This window comes from Meleagris gallopavo, chromosome 29, assembly GCF_000146605.3.
Source record: "Meleagris gallopavo isolate NT-WF06-2002-E0010 breed Aviagen turkey brand Nicholas breeding stock chromosome 29, Turkey_5.1, whole genome shotgun sequence".
Classification (NCBI taxonomy): Eukaryota; Metazoa; Chordata; class Aves; order Galliformes; family Phasianidae; genus Meleagris; species Meleagris gallopavo.
In genome coordinates this window covers 3585631-3607104 of record NC_015039.2, presented here as the reverse complement: position 1 = coordinate 3607104, position 21474 = coordinate 3585631, and the positions used below count along the sequence as shown (strand labels likewise).

Below are 21474 nucleotides of genomic sequence, written 5' to 3'. Positions count from 1 at the left end.
GCCCCAGTAGGTGGTGGGGGACACCTAGCTAAACAGCACAACACCTTTAAACTCCTACAGGACAAGTGCTGCCTCTGGGAGCACCGAAGAGCTCCTCAGTTTGCTCTTAGTGTTTCTCAGTATGACTGTGACAGGGCTGAGGACACCCCTGCACCCTACAGTACCTCCTCAGGGTGCTCTCAGATGCCCTAGATTCTTCTCAGTGTGCTCTGTTGTAATTCAAGGCTTGCTCAGTGCTCACAGGTGTCTTCCCAGGACAACACTGAAGACTCACAGGAACCATAGTGTAGTTTAAAGATAAACACAGAACTCCCAGAGCTCAGCTGCATCTGCTAAAGTGCCTTATACTCCTCCTAGTGTCCTGGAGGCCTCCAAAGCCCTGAACTCTTAAGGTACATTAGAGAACTCCTAGAGCTTCTGAGTGTGCAAGACAGTATGAGCCAAGACAGTCTGATGCAGTTAACTCAGTATTCCCCTCCTCTCACAACATGCAACGTAGAAGGGAAAGACGAGAATGCCCGAGTGATTTGGGCTTCTCTAACACAGTAAGAGTCCCATTACTATTGTAGCATAGTCACCATAACTGCAGTCTCTCGCAAGCCACAGGCAGTGAAGCTGCAGCTTCTCATACTTAAAAAGTTACTGTTTACTAGCTCCTTCCCACCTCCTCCACCACGCCTCAGCTCTACCAAGGAAACAGAAAGCAATTAATAATGCAAGCTCTGAGACCTCACCACCTCAAAACAGGACAGGGGCACAGCAAACTTCCACAGGCCTGAATGCCGCTGCAGTGGCCAGGCTAGGTCCAGCCCCTGTTGAAAGGCTTCTCAAGGCCCACTCTAGTACTGGCCCAGAAGCCCCATGCCTGCAGCCGCAACAGGACACAGCATCCCCACAGTTGGCACTGCCTGAGTAACTCCAGCCCACTCCCTCACCTCCCCCTGCTAACCCATCACCCACCACAGCAGCAGCAGCACCACAGGGCAGGCATATGTTCCTCCTTAGAAGTGGGGCACCCACCTCGCCAGGGTCCTAATGATGTGGCAGGGCAGTGAGCTGCCAGGGCAGAGGGGAACAGCCACAGCTGAGCACTCCAGCCAGAGCAGCTGCCTGTAAAGAGGCCAATGAGAGCCAGCCAGATAAAGAGATTTATTGTAAGGTCAAAGGAAAACATGGTCTTCTACCCTCCTCTCCCCTACATCACAGTTGAATTTAAAGAGCTTATCCTAAACCAGGTACAGGTCATATTTGTACTATAGAATATATTATAAATTATACCATGCATCCATTAACAAAATATACAAAGCCAATAGAAATACATCTTAAGCCTGAGCATACACTATCTAACCTCTAGTAAAAGGTAACCTAAAGAAAACACTATTTCATACTTCACACTCAATCTGCAATGAAGTGCTTTTCCTCAAACGTTTTAGTGTTTTTCTTAATTTACAGAACACATTAAAATCTTAAGTATGAGGGTGTACATAGAAAGAGCAAGTGTACTGGTGGGCATTACAGATCAAAGCAGACAAACAAATTAAGTTTACTAACTTCACCAGCTACTACATTTATCCATGTCCTCTCCTCATCATAAGTAAGCATAAGCCAAAAGATATTCAAATCAGTATATGTAAGTTATAGTGGGGAAAGAAAAACACCATAATTTCAATTTACAGAAAAGCCTTTATCTGGTCCACAGTAGACAGCTGTACTAGGGTACAGACAGATGGGATACACTGCAAAATAGTCCTACTGTATTCCAAAATAAGCATTTAAGAGTTTACCTTCCACAATCTATAAAAATAGGTTTAAAACAGAAACAGTATGATACATATTTTTCTTCACTTATTTTAATGGTATCTTATCATGGAGAGTATTAGGTCTTTAAAAAACTAATACTGAGCATCTGATCAGTCAGAATACTGAAAGCTGCTTCAGCTATGTTGTGTCAAAATAAAAACACCTTATTTTGAAGAAGTAGTAGTATTTATATCTCAGGATCACTGGTCTCCTACTGCAGCAACTAAGAAAGCTTATTCAAAAGAAAGAATGTAGTCAACATTGCTGTCACTTTCAGAGCAATTATCTATAGATACACCACTGCACAGCAGCATATGTAAACTGGTTTCTTGCGATTCTTCAGAATCAAATCACCTCTCAGGATGTTTGGGAGGGAATTCTTAAACTTTGAAATAAGTATGTGTATGTAAGGAAAAATTGGGAGAGATAGCAAATTCTGTAGATGTGTTTACAGAAACATAAAAGCAGCTAGAACCGTTGCCAGAGACTACATATTTAACACTGCTTAAGTTAATAAATTTCTCAAATTAAAATAGGTTGCACAACCCCTACCTCAGGCAGTGGGGGTGGATTGTTTCCCAAATGCTACCAGAATTCAAACTCCAGTTCAAGTTTGGCTTTTTATGCACTTTAACTCTTTATGTAGTATTAGGATGTCTGGACAATGCAGAAAAAACACAGGGGTTTTTTACGCTTCTTTTTCCCCCCAAAGAACCTTCTCAAAGGTTCTTAGAAAGGTTCTTCCTACAGTAGAACTCAATTTTTAACAAGATATTTTATGTAGGCTATATTTTTTGTTAGATATAAGTTTACTGTTGTAATTACTACAAATAGTTACAGTTAATAGCTGCTGGTAAATTAACTCTTACACTTTATTCTGCTACAAGAAACAGTGATTTTCCTGGTATACATCCATTCAAATTAACTTCAGCCTTTTCAGAAGTCATTTGATGGTTCAAGACTAATTTTAACATACGAGCAACATTTCCTCCCCTGTCCCTCCCCCCACACACCCCCAAAAATGATTCATAAGGTTTAAATCTGTTACACTGCTATCATGAACTGGACAAAAATTGATAACTATATCATATCAGAAGAAACAGCTTCCAAGTAGCAGGTATCTCTTGTAAATTAGAGAAGACCACATTTTACAGAAACAGTTTAAACTTTGTAACAGGAAGCAATGTGTTAGAAGTCAACAAAACAAGAGCTCCCAGCTGCTTAAAAGTATTTTACATACAGTAAAAGGGGAAGCGTGCAGGCTGAAGTCATTCTATAACACTTCCAGGTAAAAAGGATTCAGTATAAAGTTACCAACTTCAATACATCTGATTTCAGCAAATATAAAGTTGAAATTCTGGTCTCCAATTTGTAAAATGTTGTGACAAGCATTGTTTGACATTTCCATGAGAAGAAAAAGTCAAAAGCTCAAAAAGAAGTCAAAGTTTTATCTATATCTCCAAAGTAGTTGAAGGCCAGCCTGCAAATGTTGTAGTGTTTAGTGAGAATTTGCTCAACTAAGGCGATTCACCCCTTCACCAGGAAGGTTCAGCATCTACTAATTTGAAGCATTACTAATTTGAAGCAATTCAGTTACCACCTGAACCATATTATTGTTGTGCTTCTTCAGCAGTCTCAGGTTTAACTGCCTGTCACAGAATCCCATCTCACACAGACTGGATAGAAGAGCAGCAGTGTGCTCTTCTGTAACTGCAGGCTGATAAAAACAAAACAAGAGAGAGAAGATTGTTTATCTTATTTTTGCCATCTTGAGCAGTGGTCCTGCATTATACTGGAATGAAGCGATGACACTGGGGCCTTTTACCCACAAAGAAGCAATGTGCACCTACTTTCATTGGTCACTTGTAAATTTGAATTACTGCTCTTGCATTATGCTTAAAAAGACAAGCTTCAATCTCCACAGCATAGACTCCTCTATCATCTGTGGGAGTGCCATGCTTCCAAGGGATGTCATCAAGCATAACATTTTACTGTTGCAGCAATGTGTTGTGAAACATCAACACAGAGAGCATATGTTTTATTAAGGTACCAACTCCTATAATTTTAACTTTGGAATTCTGTAAAACTCATACAGAACATGGGAAAAAGACATTTACCTGTTCTGTAATGGGTGGTCCAGCAAATAATGCTTTGTAGGCAGAGGCAGCAACTGACAAAGCTCCTTTAACTATATCTCCTGCAATACTGCCTCCTTGTGGGTGCCTGTAGAAAGGTTAAGTATTACATTTGGGTCAGCAAAAGCCATCTTTCTTTCACCTAAAATGTAAATCTTTTCCCACTAATGGCTCAACTGGGACTTATTTCTTGTTGGACAGAATAATCTGTGTTAAAGCCTTTGACACGGTCTCTCACGGGCTTCTTCTGGGGAAACTGGCTGCCCATGGTCTGGACAGGTATACACTTCTTTGGGTAAGAAACTGGCTAGAGAGCCGTACCCAACAGGTAGTGGTTAATGGAGTTTATCCAGCTGGCGATCCATTACAAGCAGTGTCCCCCAGGGGTCAGTACTGGGGCCCATCTTGTTTAATATCTTGACTGATGACCTAGATGAGGGGATTGAGTGTACCCTCAGTAAGTTTGCAGATGACACCAAGCTGGGAGGTGGCGGCGATCTGCCTGAGGGTAGGGAGGCCCTTCAGAGGGATCTAGATAAGCTGGATCGCTGGGCTGAGGTGAATGGGATGAGGTTCAACAAGGTCAACTGTCAGGTCCTGCACTTTGGCTGCAACAACCCCATGCAGCGCTATGGGCTTGGGGACGAGTGGCTGGATGATTGTGAAGAGGAAAGGGATCTGAGGGTGTTGGTTGATGCTCAGCTGAACATGAGCCGACAGCGTGCTCAGGTGGCCAAGAGGGCCAATGGCATCCTGGCCTGCATTAGAAATAGTGTGGCCAGCAGGAGCAGGTAGGGATCATCCCCTGTACTCAGCTCTGGTGAGGCCGCACCTCCAGTACTGTGTTCAGTTTTGGGCCCCTCACTACAAGAAAGACATTGAGGCCCTGGAGCATGTCCAGAGAAGGGCAACGAAACTGGTGAGGGGTCTGGAGCACAAGTCTTATGAGGAGTGGCTGAGGGAGCTTAGACCAGAGAAGAGGAGACTCAGGGGAGACCTCATTGCACTCTACAACTTCCTGAAGGGAGGTTGTGGTGAAGAGGGGTTTGGCCTCTTCTCACTGGCAACAAACAGGACCCGGGGAAATGGCTGCAAGTTGTACCAGAGGACGTTTCGGCTGGACATGAGGAAAAACTTTCTCTCAGAGAGTGGTCAGGCACTGAAATGGCTGCCCAGGGAGGTGGTGGAGTCACCGTCCCTGGCAGTGTTCAAGAGGCGTCTGGATGAGGAGCTGCGAGATCTGGTTTAGTAGCTTGTGGTAGCAGTGGTAATGAGAAGTCGGTTGGACTAGATGATCTTATAAGTTGTTTCCAACCTTGTGATTCTATGAATTCTATCCAAAAGAATCACTGCTGCTCAGGAATCAAGCTTTCCATTCCTTCTGCTAATTTGTACTTTTTTAATGCTAAAATATATTAGCTTACTGTACATAAAATGAAAGTTTGAAAGGATTAAACACTCTACATACATAGAAGCTGTGACATATCCATCCAGACCAGAGTAACTTCTGTCTGGTTTCCACTGACTCTTAGTCACTCAGTTTTCAAAGAAAGGCCATGGAACGAACAGAATTTGTGAAGCTTGCTTCATTACCTTGTGTATTCTGAGCCCTTCCGGATACTAGTTAGAAATACAGAAGATCCTGGTTCATGCTTGTCTTCACCACTAGATTCTGGAAGGAAAAAGAAAATACCGTATGAACACATACAGTTAACTAAAAGCTGAAGAGATTCAACATGCACTTAAACATCAAGTGAGATTCAGTCTAAATTAAAACCTTCAAGCTTGGTAACCCAGATGCAAGCTAGGCATGCAAAATTCTCACTACAGTTAATATAATCAAAAGAATTCTAGGACTTATTTTTGGCTGATAAGTCAGTGGGTATCTGCTTCACCACAATACGATCTGCTGTCTGAGCTCCAAATAACTGCAACAATGGCTTTAGCATACTAATTCCACAGCAAGATAAACTTCTACATATATACAGGCACTTCTGAGTGCTCTTCTACCATTTTTAATCAATGGACACTATTCTCACCTGATTCACAAAGTTATTCAAGTCTTCTGTATGATAAAATTTTAAACACCCTGAGAGAAATACATTGTTATTACTTGGATAAGTTTATGTTCCCCTCAATAATAAAAGACATCCTCAATAATAAAAGACACAAAACTCAACTGTAGGTATAAAGAATAGAATGCAACTATGTGTGCACCCTTCAGTAAGTACAGTCAATACCTTCTCTTATTTGATTATAAGGAGTGGAAGAGACATTCTCCGAAATTGATATGTTTGGCTCTTGGAAGATATGATTCTGAAGAGATACAAGATTTCTGAAAACATAAAGCAAAACAATTACTTTTTCCCTTCAATTCAATGTGCCCACATATAGGTAAATCTAGGTAAACAGGCAAAAGAAATCTTCATGTACTCCCTTATTTTCTTCTCTACTCACTGATCAGCTAAGCACAGTTTCATAATAAAAGTTACAGATATAGGACACAGAAGCACATGCAAAACTGATTTTTTTTCCACAACAATTTCTATTTGGACACTGAACTTGATCACAACATCCATGTAAAGCCTGCAGCAACTCTTTATTCTTGTCCTAGAAGCATACCTTTCTGTCTCGGGTAAGGTGTCCACAACTTCCGAGGTCAATGGTACTACAGCCAGTGTTTGTGAAGTTGTCAAAACATTATTGACGCTATGCATCTGTGGGTGCCTTTCCCCTTCTGAATTCCACGCCCCTGTTTCAGATTCTCCTGTCTTTTCCAGGCTGGTCTGAGAAAGAGCTGAACTATACATGGATTCCCCTAAAGGACGGCTGGTATCAAAGCACTCAGGGAGAATAATGATATAATCCTCTGATGAAGAGGACGAGCCTTGACTTTGAATATCATCTTTATCATCACCTTCATCTTCATCAAATCTGACAGTAATGCATTCTGTTCTCTCATCAGACAGTAGAAGCTCGTCTAAGAGAAAAAGAAAAAAAAGGTATTAAAAATTGTCTATTTTGCCCGGATAAGACCAAAAGACAGTACTGTTCTAGACATAAAGGGTAGTTACTCAGAAGTAACTTTAAGCCTTTGCTACCAATGTTAACTATATAAGAGCTTTTTTATTAATATTATTTCATGATGGGAGGAGGTAGGCATTGATCTTATATTAAATTTAGGTGGAATACAACAGAAATAACAGTTACACTGAGAACAGAAGTTTTCAAGTTGAAATTTTCAATTTCAAATTATATGTATCAGATGTAAGCACAGGCTTCAAACTACACACACAAACTACAGAAGTGCCAGCCATACATAATCTGTGAGCACTTATCTGAATGACTGGAGTAACAAATGGAACATTGACTGGAACATTATCTCAATTTCACTTTTTATTTTTCTTCTTTAATTAAAGCAAAGCTCTCAAAATAGCCATTTTTTCAAAGCACTGACACCAATTTTCTGATGCAACATTGATTCTTACATCAAGAGAACCAGAGTCCTAGAACACCAGAGACCTTTTTGTAACTGATTTTTTTTCCTGCAGTTCCTATTATAACTTCACCTTCAATTCAGACTTATTTTACTTACCATTGCCATTTTCTGTCATTGCCTCTGACTGATGGATCTTTGATTCCTTTTTAGAAACAGACTGAGATTTTATCTTAGAAGTTTCTTCATTTATCACATTACAACTGAAAGCGTCTTGGAATGTTTGCAAAGAATCTAATACAACAATCAGTAAAAACAATTTGAAAATTTATCATTAGCTACAGTATAAATCAATTTGTAGCCAATATCTGCAAGGAAAGTAATGCCACAGAAGTCAGCTAAATACAGTACTCACTCTTCAAGGATTTCTTTTTTTGTGGGGGCTTATGGTCAGGTGCAGCATCCAGAGTCAGAGAGCGAATTACAGTTTCGCAGACAAACTGAGTCCCACTCATGTCTTCCTCCCCTTCTTCTTGGTTCAGTGGATGTTCAGTTTTCATTTTCACCACACAAGTACCTGTAGAAAAGCAGACTTAAATCATTACTTTGAAAGGGAAACACAGTAGATTACTTGAATGTCACCACAAGAAAACACAAGCATAAAACTTTTTTTTTTTTTTAACCTAGCCAAGGCTAACAATACTGATTCTATGTACTGATTATTCCTCAGAAGTTGAAGATTTTGGAATTAATCTGAAGTTGAAATTGAATGTGAGGGTCTAATCTAGACCTTAAAAAGCAAATTCAGTTCTCTCACCAATTCTAAAAACAAACAAACAACCAAAAAAAAAACCTGTTTTTCCACAGAAAGGCAAAAAACAGGAGTTCCAATTCTTTAGGTAAATAAAACAACTTCTGTCCAGTTATCAGATTTGACAATATCAGAAATGACCTCTTCCCTCCCCATTCTCAAGCTCCCCAACATTACTGCTTACCAGACACTGGTTTAAATCCACTCCCCTCATTTTCCTCCTCTATCTGACCTAAGCCAGGTTTCTCTAGCAAGAGGCTATCATGTGGCAAAGGGGACATGCATGGAGTCATGTCTGTAAAACAAAGATTATGAAGATGACTATCATTAAAGAAATAGGAACTGTCCCCCAGGAAGTAACTTTTTAAGATCCTTTCTTAACAAAAAAAAATATTCTTCCAAGACAGCAGTTATCTTACAAAATACTTTGGCAAAATGGACAATTAACTTTGCAATCACTGGTACTTGTTGAGGAATGCAAATGGCAATCTTCTAGAACGCCTAGAATCTTATGGTCTTGGGGATGTGAAATTGAAAAAGAGACTGAAAGTGGCAAGTGACAACTAAATCTCCTCTAGTGATGCACAAAAAAAGCCAACACAGTAGCTGGGAAGACACTTTAGCCCAAAGAACAAAAACTCTTGCCCAGACAAGTTTTCATTAAGTAAATGGTAACTCAGGATTATAGCAACAGTTCACCAGAATATCCTTACCAACAGGCGTATTGTGTGGCACTCGCTCTAATTCCTGTACAATATTGATGTCCAATAGCTCAAAGGACAGCAAATCCTAGAGAAAGAAATCCCACCGTTTTCATCAACAAGCAACGAACTGGAATGCTAACGTGGTACTTCCCAGCATCAGATCCCTGGAATTCATGATTTTTTAATCCAGAGAAGATGAAGTTCAGGGGTGATCTTATCACTCTCTACAACTACCTGAAGGGAGGCTGTGGTGAGATGGGAGTTGGCCTCCTCTTCTCCCATGTAACTAGCGATAGGGCTTAGAAGAAATAGCCTCAAGCTGCGCCATGGGAGATTCAGGTTGGACATTAGGAAATACTTCTCAAAGAGAGTAGTCAGGCACTGGAATGAGCTGGCCAGAGAGGTGGTGGAACTACCGACCCTGGAGGTGTTCAAGAAACATTTAGATGTTGAACTGAGGGACATGTTTTAGTGGAAAATATTGGTGATACGTGGATGGTTGGACTGGATGGTCTTAGAGGTCTTTTTCAACCTTGGTGATTCTATAATACCAGTATCTTAAAGGGTCCACTCCATTCTGTTAGTTACTTGGCACGGCCTCAGATGGAGACCATTTTCCCATTGAGTCCACCCCTCACTAGAGAAAATAATACACAAATTAAGGCAGTGAGAGGGAAAATTACGTACTCCATTGTCAGAGATCAAAGACCCTACACCACAATTCTTCAAGGAAAATCTTAGCACATACCTTAATTGCAGTGACAGCCCCCTGTAACAATTCAGAGAAATAGTTCTGCTATATAAAATGCAGTATACTCCTCCTGAAAACATAGTGGATATTCTAAAGCTTAAAAGCTACTTAATCTTATGGATGTCTATGTACATAGATATCAAAAGCAATACTGTTTGTTTAATCTCTATTTTTTTTAAAGCACTTTACCTGTGCAGTGAGAAGATCAACAGATGGGATGTAGAATTCTCTCTCACTGGCTAGATTTTTCATCTTCAAAGGACAAGTTGGCAGAGATATCTCAGCCTGTTCCACAATTTCACCCGTAACGTGAGCATTTCTTTCTGTCTTCAAGTAAGCATCCTGCAAAAGACAAAAAAAATCTCAGAAATACCTTAGGCAGCAAATGTAAGCCATAAAACATTAAGCCTGAATATTATTTAAGTTACAAGCAATTTGAAAAGTATTAAATTCTGCTCATTTTAAAGCCAAAAGGACAATATTTAACATGAAGAAAATCTGTCTCATTTTATCACAAAAAAAAAAAAGACATAGCTGAAACAGATCAGTAACTTACTGCATGTCTGTCAAAAAATAATTACTATTTCAGAACTTAAAGTGCAAAATAAGTTGTTTTTCTTCTCTACTAAGAATAATAACTTGAAGAAAAAAAAGAAAAACAAAAAAATCAGAAGCAAACTACTAAAAGGATTCCCCAGAGATCAGTATAGTTAGGAATGCAGAGAACAATGCATATTCTTCAAACTACCGGACAATTCACTAGTGCCCCAAAACTGGATGAGTTACTTGCCTGTTTGTTACTGGAAATATTATCTTTCTCAAAATCCTTCCAACTGTTTTCTAAAGAGTCAGTAGTTGGGGAGGGATCCACAACAATACTGCACCAGATTCTAGGCCCAAACTGTTCCCCTCTGTGCGACAGCCTCCAGTGAGAGGTGTAAGTTCCTTCTATATTGGGAGCCACAAACTCAACTGAAACAGTTCCTACTTGTCCCGTTGGTATGGATGGTACCAACACATCCTTTTTCTCAGAAGATGCCAATGTGAGATTTCCCCACATAAGTTTCAGCTGAAATAGAAAAAGGCAAAAAACTTTACAAGTTTCTCTTTACAAGTAGTGAGAAAGAAGCATTTTAAACTTCTCTGCTAAAAGGCTTTATACAAATGCTAGACAAAGAGCAGCTGCTAGTAAAGATTCACATTAGTCTTTACGACCACAAAGTAAGAAGGTACTCATCTTTAAACAGGAATTCAGTAAACACTCACAGCAGAAAACGTTCCAGAAATCAGAAATGCAACATACTTGCTGTAACCAGGTTGCACTATTATTACATTAGAATAACAACAGAAGACATTTTCATTGACATTTGCCTTGATTGCTTTCCTTCTATGCTCTCCAGTTTTAAGGAAAGCTTAACTGCTCTACACTTTCCAGTTCATTAACTAGTCAAAATAAATCATAAACAGGTTCAAAGAGAGAATTCAGATTCCTAATACATATAAACTTTATTTCTCTACAAATATTTTAGTATGTAAGAGTTAACAAAGGAAAGATACCTTTGTGTCTGAGCTCCATTCCACGTTGCCAGTATTTTTCATTCGCCAGTGCTTGATGAACTTTGTTCCTGGCTGCAAGCGAGTACCATCTGGCAAATTCTCATCCACAAAAACTGCACTCAGTGTTGGGACAACAGCTTGAAAGTGTTGACTGAGACTCCTAGGAGGGTGAAGAAAAATAAACTAAAACTGAGGAAGTTACTCAGTTGTTATGGCTAAAACAGAATAGCATACTTATGTTTTTTTTCCTGTCTCTAGACATGTTTCCAAACTAATGTTTTAGTACAGTTTTAATCTCAAGCCTAAACACCACACAGCAGTTTGTTTTGCTTAACTAAAAAGGAAGCATACAAAAATAAGATCTGCTCATTTGGAAGAATCTCTATTATGATTACAACACCAAGAATTAAAAGAAAGGTTCACTGCTCTTCAGTTGATTTTTAATTTAGTTTTAAAACACTTTGGGCAATGCTACTACAGTGTCAGTCATTATCTTATCAGTGAAAGTCATTATCGTTCTGATTTTGAATCAATGATATTTTCTTATCTGGCCTTACAAAGAACACTGTTTTCCCAGTAAGTACCACAGATTTGCCTGAAAGGAAAATAAATAAATAAAATCAAACGCTCTACCAACAGTTTAGTGCACTGACAGAGGATTGGTAAAGCAGTTCACCATCAATATTAACTTCTAAAGATTCCAACTAGCAGCACTGAGTTTCCTTTAATATTTCTGTTCAGTCAGAAGGATGCCATAACTATTTTAAGCTCCTCACAAACAGAAGTTATTAATCAACCCTTAAATGCCCAGTGCATTCATAAAACCTAAAGGAACTCAAAAATGCAAAGTAGTCTGCCTTGTTTGAAAGGCTGTTGCCTCATCCTAAATTCATTCCAAAGAAGAAAAGGAAAAAAAACCACTGAATGCATGTACACAGAATATACTTGACAATAAGGAGACAATTAAAAACAGGAAAACATGGAATTTCAAAGAAGCTAGCAGCAATGTTAATTTACATTGCATGTACACACTTGTAATCCCTAGGCATTCTCCTTCCCTTGTCAACCTATATAATCACAGTTGCTTTTTTTTTTTTTTTCCTTCTTCTGCTACTCTCTTCAGAAGGAACACTTCATCTTGCAAATTCTATTTAGACAAAATTTTCACAGGATTCAATCACAAATGATATTCTGAATGAGTGACCAACTTCACAGCCTTCCTTGTTACTTTAACTTGGTGTCATCACAAACAGCCAGACAGTGCAAATAAGAATTGATCAGCTAATAACAACCCTTACGGTATGGTACTGTGCTGGAGATTTTCTGGCTTCAGAGTTGGTGAGCCACTAGTTTCCAATACAGGGACAGAATTCCACAGATGAATTTTCCTGTGCAACTTTAGCTGCTTTTTGAGCTCTCGGACCTCTGCCTTTCGCTGTTTCTTCTCTGCTCGTAACCTCTGCTTTTCTGCTTTCAGAAATCTTTTGTCTATCTGCTTCTGGAGCCTGCAGAGAGAGTGTCACTTTGTTAAGCATACTAAATTGATTAAAATTCAGCTTTAGTCAATACAGTCTCAGAACACTTCAAGTAATGCCTCTCGTTTCTAAACAGGATACCAGATGATTCTCAAAGAACAACTTCATAGCTGCTGTCAAAGGTATTTAGAATAGCCTTGGTCAAAAGAAGACAGATCAGAACATGCTCAAAGAACAAGCAACCACTCAAAGCCTATTACCCACCTATCATCTTTTCTATTTTACTATTAAAAGCTCTGTAAAATTCTTGACTAAAGTCATTTTGTAAGTATAGAGCTATTTTTAAATACTTGCACTGCAGAGTACCATCTCCTACTTTGAATAAATCTGAATTCATAAAAGCAGAATACCAACTGCAAGACAGGTTTTTCTACTTTACTGCCAGGACAATCTTATCAGGTACTGAGAGGTGCCATCATTTACCTAACTTGCTCCAGAGTAGTGGGCTGGCAAGGAGAAAACTGTGCAACATCATAGTTTTCAGCAATACATAGCATAGGTCTTCGCAGCTTTAGCAATATATGATTAGGATCATGTGCATACATTCCTGCTTCACACTGTTCACAAATATTGTAGGCTGGACAGAGACTGCAAAGTAGTAAAGGTAGAAGGTTACCAGGAGGTAGACAAAGAATTAATACACTAGAAAACAACAACAATTAATCCTTCCATTTATTAAAAAAAATAATTAAAACTCAGTATCAAACTATCACTGTAGGCAGCAGCTGAGTGAAAGAAGTTCATTCATCCCCATATACATCAGTATCTGGAACATCTATATCAAATCTCTCTTCTTAGCAAAGCACTTCCCATTTCCTTCTCCAATACACAAGGAAAAGCTAAACATTTTGTTTAGCTTAAGTTACTGACAACTGTTATTCTACAGAATAAAACGTTACAGTGAAATCCAACACCAGAAACAGTATTACACTTACACAAGGAGATATGGAGAATTCAATTTACGTTTTCAGAATGTAAAGGGGATTGCTCTTACAGGAACAGTACTGGTTAAAAACAAGAGTCACCGCAGCCCAGAGAAATACAAACAAAGAAAAGTAAATACCCCAAAGAAAACCCCTACTGACATTCAATTCACTGCTACTGTCAAATTCTAAAATACTTGCCTTTACAGCAACTGCCTCATTTAAACAAAAACTTCACATTCTATACCTCACTTAAGCGGCTCAAAACATACTATTAACAGACTAATGACGGGAAGCTCATTTAAAATAAAATTATAATAAATAAATAAATAAAAGCATTACATCCTTTAAACTCATTGACCATAAAAAAAAAATTCTCCTTTTAGTTCTGACAGACTGGTAGCTATAGTTCTCATGCTTTTGTTTACTTGTAAAGGAAAGTGTTTTGTTAGCTTAACTACCGCACATTGTATGTTAGAAAAAGTTCTGAAGTGCTTGAGAACAACAGGAGTCTGAAAATTCTCTTATATTCTTTTAAGAAATGTTTTTTCAAAGCATTATTAATCTCAGTCTTATGCAGATAAGGACTGTTTGCAACAGCAGAGATCAAACTTTTTACGAGATACATACTATAGTTCTGAAGCCTATACCATCCACCAGACTAGAAACATGGAAGATGGCTTCTCAAACTCTCATTCACATGCTTAACCTGTTAAGTTTCCTATACAGTCATTGCTCATCATGTTCTACCTGCACTGGTAGCGAACTCCAACAATGCGAGCCTGGCAGTTGCAGCAGGAGATTAGCCAGTCAGGTTGACTACCATTCTTTGTTTGGGTCTCTGAACTGGGAGGTGCTGTTGTAATACAGCTCTCGGAGAATTCTGAAGACTGATTGTGCTGAATAAGCTTCTCATATAGCTTCTGCTCTAGTTTCTCAACAGTTTCCTTCACCACTTGTTCCCTGAACTGAAGAAGGGGAAAAAAAAAAAAAATACATCACTGAGATGCAGATTCACGATGCTAGTTTTACAAGATAAATTAAAAAAAGCAACAACAAATTCAAAATTATGTTACAAATTGTAAAGTTATTCCATAGCCTTAGACCAAGTGAAGGAAACAAATCTAAGGCAATTAACTCCCAATACACTGTCCTGAAGTCTCTGTACATCTTTAAGTCCCAATTTTATCCACCAGAAGCTTTCTAAATGCAGTTCCTTCGTAATCCAAGATCTTCAGTTTGTACAGAGTAGATGCAAAAGAAGGGAAAATTGAGAAGTTTGAAGATACCACTGCACCACCGTATCTTCATTCACAAAGACACTGGTTGATTAATTCTTACCACCCTTAGCTGGATGCTTCTCAGTTATGTTATTACCTGCCTAAAACAATTTAACATGCCTCATTAATCCATAGGTTATATTCACTGGACTCTTGAACTCATTTTCTTAAACTGAACTACCAAGAAAAGCAAGGCCATCAAAAGTCATGCTTCAGTTCTCTGGAAACTATTACCCCTCTGAAGCTGGTGAAATAAGACTCTCCAAAAGCAACGCCACATTGCATGCTCTACCTCAAAATTCCTATTACTACCTGGAGTGCAACAAAGATTCTAGCACGGAAGGTCCAAAACACTGAAGGGAAAAATGTTTAATCAATTATTCCAGCCCTTGTCAATAATAATGCTACTTATAACTACACTCAAACCAATCAAATGCATAAACCAAGCAACCCAGTTTTGACAAAAGTGGCAAGCATCAAAGTTTGTCTGTTTGTTTTTAGAGTAACACCAACACTGTAAAAACCAATCTAGACAGTCACTGTTAGACAATGAATCTCAATTTGTTGTTGCAATAGCAGAATGATTAGATGTCTAAATACCATTTAAGATTCAGGTCACAAGTACTGAGAACAAATCAGATATACATCAGATATACAGACTTAGGCCTCCGCAGGTATCAATTCCACCCAAAACCTCTCAAATTTTAATATTCTTAAAGGATTGCACAAAAGAAAATATACATACTGTTTCCAAGTAGCTAGTAAACCATTCTGGAGGACTTTCATTTGTTCTTCCTGTTCTATTCTGATTTAATTTCTGCTGGTGAAGAGGGAAAGAAAAAAAAAGTCTAACACATCAAGTATGTGAAACTGCAAAACAAACCAAACAACCAAACCACACTTTCAATATAGCAACCACTTTCCAATTGCTGTCTCAAGTGTCTTTTACAATGAAGATTTCAAGTTCTTTAGAAAACAAGCAGGAAAGTCAGACAAGGAAGCCACAAAAGTTTTCCTGAAACATTTCTGCCTTATTTGCATTCACATGCAACTAAACATTGAAGCCAAAGCAATCAAGTCAACCAAAAGTTGCTAGAATGCAAATCAGGACTTCAGGAGTCCATTTTATTTATTGAAGTATTCAGAACGGTCAAAGAGAATGAATCCATACTTTGAAATACAGCATCAAAACATCCTCTTATAGACATTCAAACAATGTTGTAACCTTCAGTGGCCATATTCAGGTAGCGACAAAGACCAACTTTTAAGCTTAGAGGTTTTTAATGTACGAGTAAAAATGATAATCAGGTATGAAATGAACAACATACCAATTCTTTGTTTTAATGAAAATGTAATCCAGCTCTGCATCCTACCTGAGCTGTCAGCTCATCTTTAAGAACCGCCAACTTCTCTGTGACTGTCTTTTCATGCACTTGCCAAGAACAAGACGAAGTTTCTTTCAGAGGAGAGCTTTCTTTATACACATTCATCTGAAGTTGATTTCCTTGTTTAACTGCAATCTAAATAAACACTACACGATATACCAGATTTACTCCACTAAAAACTAACATACAAAATCTTGTAAAAATACAGCATTATACTGCACCAGAGAGGCAGGTGGTGGGGAGTGGGAGGCGGGAAGGGAACAACAAAAAACACGAAAAACTGAGTGACATACCCAGCTTTTTATGTTCTGCTTTGTAACCAATACGCTTATTAGACAGATCACTACAAACAAGAAGTTTATTAGGCAGATATTCTACAGGAGTTCTGTAATCTACAATAAAGCTGTTTATATAAAGCCAGTAAACAACAAAAATCTCACGAGGAACCTGAAATAAGTTTTCATGCGTTATTTTCAGATTAGAAATTCAAGCCAGAAGTTCTGAAAGCACTAGTACTGTGCAATTCAAACCAATGCAATCCTTATTTGGTCTAGGAAAAAAAAAAAGCAACTGTAGATGAAGTAACTAAGCTCTTAACATGAAAGGAGGTTTTATTGCCAGAGAGTATAACAATGAAGAATGCATGGCAAGATTTTTAAGCAGATCTCATAAGAGCCCACTACCTCCAAACATGGCATTACTGCGTGTTTAATAACACCAGCAATTGTTCACTGTGTGCTAAGAGCACTGAATCACAACCACATATTCAAACTAATTAATACCAAATCAAAATTGGCTTGGCTGGACTAAAGTATAGCAAAATATACAAGCTATCATCCAAAGCAAGAAAACTGAGCTATTCTCATCTCCACAGGCTAGATAACGCTATTTTTTTTCAGCTACAACAATCCTCATTAGAGAAATCTGAATATATTGAAAAATTCAGAGACCAATTACCTTCAGAGCTTCTTCATATTCCTCTGAAGAGAAAAGAGAAACATGTGAATGCTTCCTACATGAAATACATGTAAATTTAGCGTACAGTATTTAAGAACTCTTACATCTAGGAATGCCTTCCATAAATTATTTTAAAGTAGCACTACTAAAGAGGTTGTTGTACACGTGGCACCAAGAATAGGCATGTAGCCTACAAACTTGAGACTTAATATTTGATTAACTCACTCATTTAAAAAAAAATTACAACGTATCATAAATTTTCTTCCACTGGGAAGAATTTGATGCCTAGCCATATATAGAATTCCAACAAGCAAGGTTACTCAGCTGTTTCTCCCTAAGTTAACAGCTGAAGTCTATTAACAAGCCTGATTTTAGTTCGATAAAGTAGCAGCTTACCTTTGCTATTTACAGACACCTGCAAAGAGAAATAATGAGTAACAGCTGGTTAATTATTTTTGTAGTTTTAGAAATTAACATGCTTTTGAAGTAAATGCACTTTTATTCAGTTTCCAAGTATTTATCGCCCCTTCAGATTTTTGTTATTGCTGCAATGTTTAATTATTAACAATGCTGAAGTGTTTTGGAGTAGATCATGTTCTTTATTAGGTCTGCACCATTAGCACGGCCTCGGCTCTGCTAGCATCCAGAATAAGCATGGTCTCATTCAGCAGAAGCCAGTGCTGATATCACAAGGCTTGCTACGCAAGTAAACAGAGTTGGACCCAGTTGCTGTTAATGCCAAGCATACAGCACTTAAAGCGTTCTTGATCACAAACAAGGCAACACAATCTACTACATGTGCTCATTTTTTTTTTTTTTTAAATCAAAACTTGCACAAAGAAGTTACTCATACAAGGAGCCATTTAACCACAACAGCACTACATAATTCGGATCAATGTTTACTCTATTAGCACATGAAAGAGATCTTGAACAGATATACACATTAAACAAGTATACGCATACGTTGACAATGAGAGAGATAAAGGCTGGAAAATAAGGTCAGAATCTTTCCCTGACATGTCTCTGGAAGCATCCTGACATTTCCTATTAGGATTTTTTTGTTTTGTCCTCATCTCTGCAATTTAGCCGAGTGGCAAATCAATCTGTGGAGCTCAGAGTGCTCAGCAATTGTGTTCTGTTTGATAGCTACACTCCAATCTAAATATCTAGATAAGCAGAAAGAATGAGGTCAAAGTTATGCCAAGCAGGAAGTTACTCAACAAGGACAACTGGAAGTAACTTATTTGCCTCTGAGTCAGTAATCTGCTTGCAGATTATAGCATTCACATTAAATAAGCAGGGGATTTAAGCACACCAGATCACTGAAGTAAACATATGCTAACGCCTGGGGATCTCAGAAGAATGAACGTATATTGAAGAGACTCGGCTTTATCCTGGCTTCAGGCACAAGCAGTTACAAGTACCTTACTCTGATAAAAAAACCTAAGATAACTAAAAATTCTTCAACAGAACTACCCACTCCTCAGAGCACAAAGAACTACTATCTGTTTCTGTTGAGTTATATTGGTGTGAAAAACAGAAGCAATAGCTTCTGCTTGAAATTAGGAATGCTACATTAAGAGTGAAACCAAGAGACTAAGGGCTTTTTTTTTTTTTTTTCCTCTGAGCTGCAAAACATATGCTCCAGAAGGACTAACTACAAGAGGCAGAAAGGTTCACAGCAGTTGTATTTCAGAGGCAGGGAGCAGTATTATACCTCATCGTTATCCTCATCGATGTATTTTATCTGAATGTCATCCAGGTCAAATGAAACTTTAACCTGTAAGCAAAAGGAGAAAAACAAATACTATGAGACAGGAGTCCAGCAGATTTCAGTTAATCATGGTTATTAACAGGAAAAAAAAGGGTTTATCTTTTCACCCTTCCCTCTCAGTTTCTCAACTGAAATAAACACTTTTACAACGTCTGTTTTTCTGGAGTTGAAGTACTCTTCCCAGTGCCTTCCCTGCACCCCACCTTTTACCAACTTGCCATAATGAAAAGCAAAAAAATCAATTACTTAGTGTTCCAACTTATCTAGTTAACATTTACCCAGCAATCAAGATCACAGAATAGCCTCTTCATGCTAGGGGGACTTGCTCAGAGTTAATGAACTCAGTCTTGGAAAACACTGCAATTTACAGAAGCTAAAGCCAACAATCTTTGAACGCTATCTTGTGCATTAAACAACACCTGGTACTGGCAAGCAGTCTTTCTTTTCCCCAACAGACCTATTTGAGTTTTGAGAAACTAGAATAAATGCAAACTAAGATGAACAAAATATTAAATTCTACTACTCCCTGGCAGATTCACTGTACACCTGAATATGTAAATCCATTATGCATTTCCAAATAAGAACAACAAATCCGAACAGCTACTATATTGTATTAACTGGGCAGAATCCAAAATATTGAATGACTGTAAACTGTATTATTAAACTGCAAACAAAAGCAATTGTTACACTGAATAAGACCTTGAGGTTCACATGCATTTTTTTCCATACAAACTGCACTTTCCCTCCAAGACTGTTCTACTTGAGACATATTCTGCAAGCCTGGTTCTAACAAAAGACTTCTAGCCATCTTGGAAGACAGTAGATGGATCACCAGACAGCCTTTCAAGAGCTACTTCTATCGCAGAATCTATATGTGACTATGTCCTTTCAGTGATACAGCCCAAATTAATTTTGGGAGTGCAATGAAAGAACAAGATTCTTTCTCTGCGAAGAAAACGCTGATTTAAATATATCTCTACACCATAAGTTATTTCCCCAAAACTTCAAGCTACAGCCATAAATCTGCCTGTCCTTTTTAAACACTAGACATATTTAATAATACAGTAAAAACACAGTAATCAATTTAGCTAGTACTACCACAAAACACTGCGAAGCGGAGAACCAACCCTTGGTTAGAGAAGTAACCCTAATGCAATAGAGACTCATGCCTCAACTAAGCACACTCATTCCTTGAGCACTGAGGATTAAAAGCAATCTGCTTCCAGCTTTGATGCAAATAGAACACAAACCCACTCAAGCATTCCTATGCAGTCTACCCATCAACAACTACTTTAAGACTGAACTAACACCTTTTCTTGAAGGCTGAAATACAACTAGGAAAGCATCATACAACTTAAGTTTTGAATTTGAGTAAGTCCCTCATGAAAAAATATCCCACTGCATATATTACGTTAGCTAAAAAAGAATTAAAGAGAGAAAATAAAACTGGTAATAAGCAAACAAACAAACAACCAAAAGAACTGTGACAGAATAAATAAGAAATAACACTGCCACTACATCATAACCAACAGAATCTTTATTGCACTGATTAAAATTCACCCAATAGAAGAGACTGCAGTAACAAGAACCAGAAATAAACATTTAAGCAAAGGTTTCAGCATATGGCTTATTAGCAGCTAGATAACCCAGAGAAGAGTAAAATCAGGAAGATGCTCTATAAGCAACAGATGAGCATTACTGAAGCTTCCCTACCTGAATGAACAAAAGAATGGTTGATAAGCAAAACAAAGTCTGCTTTACAGCAGGATAGTACTAAAACACATATTGTTATATGTGTTTTACTACTCGATATCATTATCTCCACATAGCCACAACTGTGGATTAGAACAACACACACACACCAAAAAAAATCCCAACCCGTATGAAATTTTATCTAGAACAAGTTATTCCACGTTATTTTAACTAGAAAACAAAGAGTAAAAGTCACCTGTCAAAGCTCAAACAAACAAACAGAAGCCACAGTAGATTGAAAAAAGACCAATGTTAATGCCCCATAAGATGAGCAAGTGCCGGAAGCCAAGAGAGAAGTGGCGCAGTGCTCACCATGGCCTCCACGTCGGCCCACGTCGTGTGCGCTGTGTCTGACACCAGGAAGCTCTGGGTTTCCCCGCGGTACCTGACGCGAAGGTTCACTTGCGGCTCCATGCTCCTCGGGAGGCAAGGGAAGCCCTGTCAGGCAACCCTACCAGGCAGCCCCAGCCCGCAGTCACCTACTGACCCAAATTTCGGGGGGGAACAGGCAGTCGGAGCCTGCCACTCACCGCCCGCCACGGCTCTGGTAGTAGCCCACGTCGTAGTAACTACCAGCTCAGCACTAGAACCCCCTCCTCAGCGGTTGCGACGGCCCTAACATGGCGGACCGGCTTAGGCAGGCTCCTTGTACTTCGCGTAATGTTATTGGCTCC

General features: G+C 38.6%; 1 protein-coding gene across 3 annotated transcripts; it reads right to left on the bottom strand.

The window, feature by feature from the left end:
- Positions 1-1135: 1135 nt before the first annotated feature.
- NBR1 (NBR1 autophagy cargo receptor) lies at positions 1136-21458 on the bottom strand. 3 transcript variants are annotated; one of them, XM_010724629.3, is made up of 21 exons: positions 21113-21458; positions 18992-19054; positions 17671-17689; positions 17275-17297; positions 16306-16452; positions 15678-15752; positions 14403-14620; positions 13153-13317; positions 12493-12699; positions 11195-11354; positions 10428-10706; positions 9827-9979; positions 8896-8971; positions 8367-8477; positions 7787-7948; positions 7531-7665; positions 6558-6915; positions 6176-6270; positions 5529-5607; positions 3918-4023; positions 1136-3517 (listed from the first exon to the last, which is right to left on the bottom strand). In XM_010724629.3, the coding sequence occupies exons 1-21, from the start codon at positions 21212-21214 to the stop codon at positions 3359-3361; spliced, it is 2892 nt and encodes a 963-aa protein (XP_010722931.1). In that variant the 5' UTR covers positions 21215-21458; the 3' UTR covers positions 1136-3358. The 3 variants fall into 3 exon arrangements, with proteins under 3 accessions (XP_010722931.1, XP_010722932.1, XP_010722933.1); XM_010724630.3 differs by having other exon boundaries at positions 15678-15749; XM_010724631.3 differs by lacking the exon at positions 7531-7665.
- Between the last annotated feature and the right edge of the window lie 16 nt (positions 21459-21474).